This window comes from Pteropus alecto, unplaced genomic scaffold, assembly GCF_000325575.1.
Source record: "Pteropus alecto unplaced genomic scaffold, ASM32557v1 scaffold3, whole genome shotgun sequence".
NCBI classification, from domain to species: Eukaryota; Metazoa; Chordata; class Mammalia; order Chiroptera; family Pteropodidae; genus Pteropus; species Pteropus alecto.
The window spans coordinates 7,040,460-7,051,781 of NW_006442484.1; the positions used below are offsets into that span (position 1 = coordinate 7,040,460).

General features: G+C 39.4%; 1 protein-coding gene across 11 annotated transcripts in view; it reads right to left on the reverse strand.

The window, feature by feature from the left end:
• CFAP221 (cilia and flagella associated protein 221) overlaps positions 1–11,322 on the reverse strand; it is a 95,963-nt gene that overhangs the window by 74,846 nt on the left and 9,795 nt on the right. For 7 of the 11 annotated variants that reach the window (XM_025039550.1, XM_025039549.1, XM_025039548.1 and 4 more), the window contains 3 exons: positions 8,299–8,385; positions 8,040–8,138; positions 6,526–6,626 (listed from right to left, as the gene is read on the reverse strand). In XM_025039550.1, the coding sequence (XP_024895318.1) occupies positions 6,526–6,626; positions 8,040–8,138; positions 8,299–8,385 (287 nt within the window). Of the gene's footprint in view, positions 1–6,525; positions 6,627–8,039; positions 8,139–8,298; positions 8,386–11,322 lie in introns of those variants that run through there. The other 4 variants (XM_015596490.2, XM_025039552.1, XM_015596489.2 and 1 more) reach the window with 3 other exon arrangements.

Here is an 11,322-nt window from a genome sequence, read left to right on the forward strand (position 1 = left end):
ATATACAGTATTTCATTAACTGTATTTTTTCATTAACAGTACTCTCTGAAATATGAAGTAATTACAAAATTTACAAAATTTACTCTGTTATTTAAAAATTTAAGTATGAAAAAAATGATAAAAATTAAAAAATACACATATATATAAATGTGATTGGGAATGGCATACATTGCTGGTAAGAATGAAAAATGGTACAGCCACTATGAAAAGTAGTTTGGCAATTCTTCAAAATGTTAAACATAGAATTACCGCATAATCTAGCAATTCTACTTGTAGGTGTATACCTAACAGAAATAAACACATATATTCACATAAAAACATCTAAGCAAATGTTCATAAAAGCATTATTTTAAAAAGCCAAAAAGTAGTAACAACCCAATGTCTATCAACTGATGAGTGAATAATAAAATGTGATATAGCCACACAAGAGAATATTGTTCAGCAATAAAAAATAATGAAATACTGATACATGCTACGAGTTGGATGAACCTTAAAAACATGCTAAGTAAAAAAAATCAGTCATAAAAGATCACATAAAGAAATGCCCAGAATAAACAAATGTACAGAGATAGAAAGTAAATTAAAATTTGCCTGAGGCTGAGAAATTTGGAGGAGAAATGAGGAATGAATATGGGGTTTCTTTTGGGGTGATGAAAATGTTCTAACATTGATTGTGGTGATAGTTGTATATACAGAAAACCATTGAGATATACATCTTAAATTAGTAAATTTTATGATATGTAAATTATATCTCAATAGACCTTTTTTCAAAGTATAAATGTCAAAAGAAAGAAGCTCTTCATCCTAGACCTGCAGCCACATCCTCATCTCCATCTCTGCTCTGCCCCTCTGTAGAACTGCCATTGAGCCACTCTCCCTAGCTTGTGCACAGTTTCTGGCCGGCTCTTTTGGAGACCCCACGTGTCCCGTGCCACCAGCCTAGTCCTCAGTGTTGGAAGCCCACCTTCAATCTGGCCACTAGCCTTCCCACACCCAGCCTCGCACTGCAATTTCTCTATACGTCGTCTACATTTATACGTTGTGAACCAACTGGCTGGGTCTCATTTATGCATTCTTTAGATAAAAATCTCTTTGCTGCTGCTGTTGCTGCTGCTGCTGATAGCTAATATAAATCACTGTATATAAAGCTGTTCTTACTCCTAAGTATTAAAAACTTTTAACTATTACGGCTAACTATTAAGTTCTATTTTAATTCATTTAACCCTTAAAATAATTTTGCAAGATACTATTCTTATAAACCACACTTTACAGATGACGATTCTGAAAGGCATAGAGAGTTTATCATTTTTCAGAGTCACACAGCCATCATGCAGTAGAGCCTGCACTGGAATTCAGGCAGACTGGCTCCAGAGCATTGTGGGTCTATGCTGTTAAACACAACACTGTATTCCCTTGTCTCCTTTTCAGTTTCTTTATTAAAAGTCCTTATGGGTCAGGCAGGTAACAAAAATGAGTGAAGAGGGCTGAGTGTGAGGTGACAGAGAGTGGTGGGGACTGAGACAAGCTGGCCAAGGCACTGATCTCTAAAGAGGTGCTTCTAATCCATCCTAGCTGAATTGATTGTGATCATCTAGAAATGTGAACTCAGTGTTGCTGGGTCTTCCTTTAAAAAAAAAAAAAAGTGGAAATCTAAATTTCTATGTGAAATCTTCTGATTTTTAAATGTTGGCAGCTAATTCAAATATTAAACAAACAAACAAACGTACTGTGTGGGCCACATCTATGTGGACCAAACCAAGTAGGTAAAAAATTTAATTAAATCAGAAGCCACAAACTGGAGGCCAGCAGGCCCAAATCAGAATGAATTAATGAATAATGAAGCAATGACAAGCTGAGGATTAAAAAGCAGCCTTCAATAGACAAGATTTGAGGATTGATGGACTATTTCCTTCACTCTCTTCCAACAATCTAAAAATTCCTTAGAAAACCATCCTTGGCTTTCGGCTTTTCCCTGTCCTGGGGAAGGAAAGCATCCTGGTGACGGTTCACCTAGCACACATCAGCCCTGTACTATTCAGTCACAACACAATCCACCAGGAGATTATCACCGCTGCCAGGCGACAGCTCGTATGGGTTCAACCACTCATGGAATCCATACCATCACTCCATATAAGTGCAATTCCAGAGTTAGATGAAGCCAGATGGAGTGCTGACAAGTCGATGTGTAAATCAAAGACCAGTTTGCTTGCCACAGATTTGTAGTGGATGCTGTTGACACTCTCCTTCACCAGCTTATGCACCCATCACCCAGCTTGGGGGCAGCTGTGGCTGATAACTCTCACCTTGACCTTATCCAGATAAGTGCCCTTGATTGTGGGGCTGGACACTCCATCTCCATCCTTCATTCCATTATGGGTTATGCCTTAATAAATCATGTGCAGTCAATACATGTTTCTGCTTCTAAGGAACCTGACCTAAAATTCTACTGCTACATTTAAATATTTGCAATCATCGCCTATTTTTGAAATGTTCCAGGCCCTGTGCTGTCTCATGCGTGGCTCACCACAGCAGTCCTGGCCATGCCCCCTCTACTTCTTTGCATGGGGCACCAAAGTGAGGTTTCTAAAAAATAGACATGACTGTGCTACCTCTCTGCTTAAGTCTTTCAGTTTTGGCCTCAGGGTAAAATCTACATTTCCCCAGCAAAACCTAACTTCCTGAGCCCTCTCCCTACTTCCCCTGTCACAGTTCTTGCAACCCATGCCCAGTCACATAGATATTCTAGACAGGCCCACACATCTGTGCTGTTTCACGTCTATGACGGTGCCCAAGCTACTGCACTACCTGAAACACGCCTGTTCTCTCCTACTCTGCTCCCTTCTTCTGCTGGCTGATTTCTACTCATCCTTCAAAGCTAGTTCAAACATGTTCTGCTCTATGAAGTCTTCTTTGAGTGTCCCCATCCCACCTATCCCTAACTCTCCTCACACTGAGCTGAGTTAGGTGTCCTTCTTCAGAATACACTGAATTAGAAATTACAATTGTCTGTTTAACGATGATATCAGGTCTTAATCTCCGCATCCTCAATACCAAACATTGTGCTTGACACATAGTACGCATTCATAAAGATTTGTTAAATTAATAAATGTTAAAGAATCTACCAAAATGATGCCTTCAAACATCAAGGTAGCCTAGGATTGATGGAGAACATTTCATGTGAAAACCCACTCATATACCTACCCCTTCCTTGCTACCAAACATTCTGGATTGAATGCAGCCTAAAATGATTTGGGTAGTTAAAAGCTAGTAAAGACCCATTAAGGAAAGGCACTACCAGCTGCCAGAATGTTTGCTGGAAGAAAGTAGCGTGGTTTATCTTTTGAAAGATTTTTTAAAATATCACATTATTATACACAATAACTCAGTATAATAAACTGTTTAGCTGAAATGTTCATTCTGATTATAAACAAAGGGCATTATGTACGAAATAGCTCCAGAAGAGCTTCTAGAGAAGTTGGTAGATTTTTGTGTTTTAAGAATCAAGACTTATGCTTGCATTATAAAGCATATAATTTTCACCAGTTTATTAAAAATATTATTCTTATAAGCCTGGTTTATGATCTAAACAAAAAAGTAATTTGTGGAGGGTAAGAAAGAAATAAAGAAAAGAAAGAAAGGAAGGGAGGGAGGGAAGAAGAGAAAGTAGAGTGAGAGGGGGAGAAAGAGAGAGGTGCATAGGAAAGAAGAAAAAAGAAGAAAGGGAGTGAAGGAGGAGAGAAGGAAAGAAAAAAGGAAGGACTAAAAAGTTAGTTGTTTCCTGCCACTTCGATTTTGGCAAAAATTGCTGTATTCACTCATTTAAAGGACAAAGCTATGTTCGGCCTCAGAATGCACAGAGTGAGTGGGTCCCACCAGGAGAGGTTTACCTTTGTTACGTGAATCTTGGGGTCTCTGCACAAACCACTTAGTACTAGGAAGGACAGGCAAAGACAGGAAGGGTTGATGAGGGATAGGGAGAAAGCACTGGATAGAATTCTAGCAGAATGTTTTAAAGAAAATAAGCAGAATGGAAGAACAAGGAGCCAAGAATGCATGTCACCCAAAATGTAAACGTCTGACAATACCCATTGTTGGCAATGATGTAGGAAAACAAATTTTCATGTACTGCAGGTGGGTATGTAAATGAGTACAATCATTCTGGAGAACAATTTGACATTACATAGTAACAATGAACTTGTGCTGAACCTGCAATTCCACTTCTAGGTATATATCTAGGAGAAACTCCAAGACATGCATCCCAGGGCATGTACAAGGATATACAATGGCAGTGTTGGGCATAGCTAAACAAACAAACAAACAAACAAATAAATAAATGTGTGTGTGTGTGTGTGTGTGTGTGTGTGTGTGTGTATAAAACAACTTATAGGTCTATTAGCAGTAGAGCAGGTAAAAAAATTGTGGTATATCCATACAGCAGATACTATAGCCGTAAACTATAGCTATATGCATTAACATGGCTGAACCACAAAAACATAATATTGAATGAAAAAAAGCAAGTTACAAAAGAATTTACATACAGTATGATTCCATTTACATAAAGATCAAATGCTGGCAAAATTAAACAATGTGTTATTTAGGGATGCATATGTATGCATCAAAACTATTAAAATGAATCAAAGAAATGATTATCACAAAATTCAGAATAGTGGATGCAAAGTTACTGGTAATTTTTTACATCTCAAAATCATTGTTTATTATTTTTATTATTCTTTATTCTGCAGAGATTATAATATATTCTTTTATATGTATTATTTATTTATAATTCTTAAAGAGTTGTTTAAAAATTAGAGTACAAAGAGATGGTGAGTCAGAAGCTCATGGGAAGGTGTGGGGGTGGGAGAAGAGGGTCACACATCGGCTGAACCAAGGTAACTATTCCAGATCTAAATTTGAGGGTTTCACTCAAGAACAAGAGATGGTACTAAAAAAAAAGGGTCCTGAAACTCGTATACATTGGTCCCCACCACCACCAAAAGGGTTCAGTTGCTACTCTTTCTAACTCTAGAAATTTGTACCCCCTCCCTGCTTGGTGCTGCCAGCAAGCATTTGAACTTGCCTTTACCCAAGTGGCATGTTGCCCACAGTCTTTGCTCACCACCTGAGCCTATACCAAGAGGCAGCTGGTATTTGTCAGCTACTGGGTGTATTAAAATCCTTCAGTGACCCTTCAGTGCCTACCACGTATAGTCAGTGCTCTCCACTGCACTGTGCCTTTGTACATGCTATTTCCCTGCTTGGAATATCATCCTCACACCCCACCCCACTGTGTCCTCTTAGGATAACCAGATTTCACCCCCATGAATGAAGATTTTCTCCATCCCTCCAGTCAGTTTTGTGCTACCTGTTCTGGGCCCATACAGGACACTATGTGTGTCTCTACTATAGCAATTAGCAATTGATGTAATTAATTATTGATATGGTTCTATCTCCATTAGACTCAAGACCTTCAGAATCAGAAACTTTGGCTATTCATGTCTATTCTTTTTTTTTTGTTTTTTTACCGTGGGTGATATTCAAAATATTAGTCAATCAGGACTTTATAGGCAGTACTCAATTAGGATGAATATAAGGCTGGAACCAGGTCTTGCAAGTTCCTCTCCACCCCCAAATTGCTAGGTATTGCACAACTTAGTTTCTGAATCATTGGGAGGTGAGGAGAGGGCAGAAGAGGGGTTGAGCAACTGGGATAGAGGGGAGCGGGGAGGGCTCAGGACAGCATATATTTCCCAACTAGTAGAGAAATGTTTCAGTATTTTAACAACTGGCATAACCACTACATCTTGATAGCTAACAGCTCAATATGCATCTTTTTTATGTCCTTAGGAACAGACAGCACTACGCCTGGTAGTAGGTATTTATAAATATGTAGTGAAGAAAAACAAGACATATCTTAAATTACAACTGGAATCATCAACTATTTTCCCAAGAAAAAGGAGGAGGAATCTGAAATTTGGCTCCTACAGTGATTGTCTACTGTCTTTGTCTTCCCTGCATTCATTTCCCCCTTAATCTAAACACAGAGATTGGTTAATGGATGGACAGAAGATCCAAGTTGATCCAATAAGACTCAATTCTGAGACTTTTGCTTAAATACCCCTGACCTCTCTAGCCCCTCCATCCACCCCTATTGCCAACAGTATTTGGAGCTTCTGGCAGCTGTCTTGCCCTCATGAAGAGGATAAAGAAGCCTGCAGAAAACCAAGGTATAGGGAGAGTCAGCTTCCTGCAATCTGATTTAAACTCCTAGACACAGCCGTTTCTGAAGATCCACCTTGTACCTTTCAGTTAAATGACCCAACAAATTCCCTTTCTTGCTTATGATATTTTGAGTTGAGTTTTTTGGTGTGTTTTTTTTTTTTCCCTTTGCAACTACAAGCCCAGCCTAACTCAGCTCAAAAGATAACCTTACATTATGAAAAAAACAAATCTAAGTTTTTATATATGTGAGTACCTCTTAACTTTTCACACCCTATGACATTTTGGTAGTTCGTTTTGGTAACTCACCTTTCACCAAGTAGAACATTTGATAGATTTATAAATGAGGGAAAGTCCAGAGTGTTCATGACAGGATAGGCATGGATGGGAACAAGCAAAGTGTCATCACCCTAAAATTAATGGGAAATGAATCAAGTTTACCATACTGAAGGCTATAATTTTTAAGGATAAACTTGATACTTAATTTATTTTGTTTTCTATTACTAAGAAATATTTCCAGAAAAATATTTCCTAAGAAACCTGAATGCTTAAATACATTTAAAATATTGAGTTTTCTTAGCTATAAACAAAGTATAAAATTTTTAAAATATATTTCATTGAAATAATATTCGCTATGATCCAGGAAAGCTAATGATGACATCACATAGATATAGAGACAGTAGTCTGCCTGCTTCAATTTCAGAAAGTTACAAGAAAGCAGTCTTTAGTGACCTGAGAGAAAGAGAAGCTAGTACAGAGTCAGCTGATCCAGATGGTGCTGAGTAGTAAACAGTGAATGGAAGAGGGGCAGAGGCCTTCTTCTAGTCCACATAATGTGTGACCTTAAGCATGACCTTTAACTGCTCCAGGTCTTATTTCTTCCTTTGCAGAATGGGGATAATTCTGCCTTTTCTTAAAGGTGCTTTTGAGAATGAAAGCAATGATGGCCTTAAAAGTGGAAAGGACTACATAAAGATATTATTAGCATTGCTATTAAGTAGCAGGAAACATGCTGGGACATTCTATATAATGCCTGGCCTAGGGATTTTTGTTCTTGGTATAGAATATTCCCCCTGAAAGCCATATATTTTAGTTTTCGGTTTTTTATTTTTCCTTTTTAAAAATCAAAATCATTTATTAAAGCATACTCTCCCATTTTAGTTTTGAAAAATTAAATTTGGTTAACCTTAAGGCTTCTCAACTTTTACAAGAGTTGGGACTAGAATATAGAGCAGAAGCAAGTGTAGAAGTGACAATTTTAAGAGAATTAACAGCATGTGGAGATGGCTCTGGCTCGAGGCCAAAGGATGAATTAGGTGACCTAGAAAAGAACTCACACAGCTTGGCCATCTGGGGTTAGGTCATACATGCTCCAATCTTCCTGCAGACCACCAAGGCTGCCTCTGAAGACATTCCTACACAAGACACTGTAGGCTACTCTTCAGTGTTTATAAACACAACTCTGGGTTGTTGCTAATTTTTTTAACCTAGCAGTTAAAGGAGTATGTTTGTTATTTGAAAAAAGCCTTCATCAACTTCCAGCAACATATGATAAATGAGGTTTCTAGGCCAGGACAGGTGGGAAACCTGCAGCTAACAGTGACTTGTGGCTCTGTCCCAGTTCTCAGCTGCCTAACGTGTCCCCAGCTGGGACCCATGTCACTGGACAAGGACCTTCATGCCACTCAGAATGGATAAACAAGGAACATTAGGCATTGGGCTGAGAAACTTCTTGTCATTCTGTCTCTCTTTATTCTTCCCTTGTGGATATTAGTTTTGACATCATGCCTCCACCCGCAAAAACCTGACTTTAAGAAACTTACCTTACAGTGAACACGAATGCAATCATAATAGTATCGCCACTCATCTGGAGAAAATGTAATGGTGACCGTGAAGGACAAGCCCGGGACAAGGCGGTGTTCCTAGAAGAAAAGTGGGCTCTTTTTGGGATGGCATCGGAGCACACAGCATGCAGGACTGTGGGACAGCACTCAACATACCCGCCCCAACCTGATCGTGACACAGAAAACCACAGCCCAACAAAGAACACTGGGGGAGAACAGGCCATCAAACGATGTTTACCTTTTTCACATACTTGATCTGAAAGTATTTGGTTTGTGGGGGTAAAATATGAACATGTATGTCTTCATCAGAAATGTTGACCAGATGCTGGGAGAAAAAAAGCAGCATTCAGAATAAACACTGTTTTAACCATTTGCTGTTCATTTACTCATTTATTTATACCTCATCTTACTCCTAAAGGGATTCAAGAAGATACAATGTATTTTTTTTAATTTTGAAAAGATTTGAAATCCATCATATGCCATTTAAAGTATAATAAAATAAACACAACAAACACCATTTAAATAATAGTAAAATATGCCCCATTGTCTTCGGCCCAGATGAAGAACTTTTTCAGAGTCTGCATTCTGCCACCAATGGTCTCCACCAGCATGTACCCTTCTCCCTAGTCCCGACCAGTTACTGTGTGTCTTCTTGTTGAACTCAATTTAGTCCTGTGATTCAACTGAGCTAAGAAGCCAGCCATCCAACAACTCCCAGTTTCTCTAATTACATGCCACTGGTCCTGGGCACCCTGTGACACTTAGGTGGTCAAAAAATCAAAAAAAGAGTATGGCTAGGACAGCCTCTAATCCATCCCTGCGTCAATTAAAAAGAACTCAAGGTTGGGAGTTCTCTGATGGCAATAAGAGGCCAACCCTGTGAGGCAGGATAACCTGCTGGATAAATTAACTGGTCTCTGAGTAGAGGTGATTTTCTTTCCTCTGCTTGAGAAAGGAGCAAAAATTTTAGGTTCTGGGGATCTGGGTTTCACCTGGGCCAAGGGATGGTTAAGAGGCCTTTGATTTCCTAGTCTAGGCCAGAGGCTGGGCCTGTCACAGGGACCACTGCCCAAGGCCTCACATTCATCAAAGTCCTAAATTAGACTTTAAACAAATTACATCCTGATGAGGTTATACTTGTGTTTGCATTTTTCAAAAGTTCTCATTTTTCACCTGTGAACATTCTAGAACTATTCCAATTTTTGTGACCTTGTTTTGCCATATCCTCTCTCTCTTTTTAAAAATATATTAAAAGCCTTAAAAAAACCCCAAAAAGTTGCCAAGACTTCTCTTGACTTCCAAGGCACACTGCATAGGGGCAGTCTTGGTGAAGGCGTGCACTCCTGGGGCCCTACCCATGAGAGCGGTCCTTCCAGGAGAGTCTGGGAGGACAAGTTTTCTAGGACCCAGGATGCTTGGAGCCTGTGCCCAATACACTCTGAGCCCTGGGGTGGTGGGAACCTGCCTGGAGATAGAGAGTTAGCCACTCAGCCTTAGGTCCTGGAAGACTTCACAAAGAACTCTGTCCCCATGCCTGTCATGGAGAAAGGATTGTGAAGGCCTTGAGTTGGAGTTCAGGAAAAAATAGGAGCAGAAGTGGTTATATTGTCTGTCATGTACTTTAATTCAGTATGGACGGTACAACAAACAAGGGTGTATGAACTAATTTTAACATGCATCCTAGGGGTAGCTGACCTTAGAAGAAATCAGCAATCCACGTTCCAGGAGAGCAGAGTATGCACTGAAAGATCCCACACCAGAGTCTACACTCCACAGGCAGCCACTGAGAGTGTTTCAGTTATGCTTACCCGAACTGACACTAGAGGGTCTTCTACATGAGCATAAGGAATGCTTGAGATAGATATATGGAAATATTATACAGGCACTTCTGCTTTTGAACAAAAGGGTTATGAGAATTTGGTGAGCCCAGAGCTCAATATCCTTGAAATGACAGTCAAAGGCCCAAGACTCCCTTAGGTCCTATGTTTTGCACTTTACAAAAAAATTCTGTCAGACAGTCGGAAGGTCAGCCAATCCTACCGACAGGATTGCTGCCTGCAGACCTTCCCTACAAGGAGCTCTGGCTCGGACTTCCTGGAGATTACCAGTATGATTATTCTTTTTTGCCTGCTTGCTAATACGTGTTTATATACATGCCAAAATTTCTCTTGGACTCATTTTCATTGCAGCAGACTATCTGGTGGCAGGGCTGTTGGGGAGGGGACCTATGGTTCCCACCTCCCATCAGAGTCATATATCAATATCTGACAATTAGAAACAACTTCACTGGCTTAGGTCAGTTTGCAACAAGCAGCATCACAGGCTGAAGACCAGGGGTCGGTCTTCAAAGCCGCTGGGCTGGCTCAGGTGTCCCAATATTCTTGAATACTCCCAAGGGAAACAGGAGCTGGAACTCCTGAGACTGGAGATCCAGTCAGCACCTGTGGGCGAGGAGCTGAGCCAGATTTTAACTGAAAAAGAGAAACCTGATGCCTCCTGTAGCCTGAGTGTGGCAGAGCAAATCCAACAAGCCTACCACTCATCTGCATGTGAAGGCTGCCCGCTGGAATTCAGGAAATTATGTCTGTATTGTCAAATGAGTAAAAAACTGACAGTAAGAAAATACTGAAAATTTTCTGTAAAGAATAAAACAATATAAATCTCATGCATGCTAATAAAAGATATATTATTTGGCTACAACTTTCCATATTTACCTTTAAAAGATTCTTGATCTCAAATTATACACTTGGATCAATAAAGAAGAAATAAGAGACTCAAACAAAAATTTAGATACTTAGGTTTACTTAAATAGGGAGTGTAGAAAGAGAGAGAAAATGTTCAGCTTTTACTCGACATCCAAAATGAAAAGGAGACTCGCTGAGACTGAAGGGCTGGGCCTACATTCCACGTGGTAGATGGCAGAGGTCTAAAGGCAGTCAAGAGACCCTAGTGATGGGGGGGAACCCTTCTCACAAGGACATTTAAACCAAATGTTGCTGAAGACATTTCCAGAGGACACGTTTGCCAATGAGTTTCATTTTAATAAACTTAAAACAACAACAAAACCTAACAAATTAAAGCAAAAACTGAATGACCTATTCTCTACATTTTAGAAAATAAATTCAACATCCAAGATGCATGTTTATTATGTTTTCAAGTAAATTTTTATTATTAATTTAAAATAGACTTTCTAAACACTTCCTTCAGCTTCTCAAGGTTTTTTTTTTCCTTAAATGACTATTATTTTTTCCCAGTTTTAGTT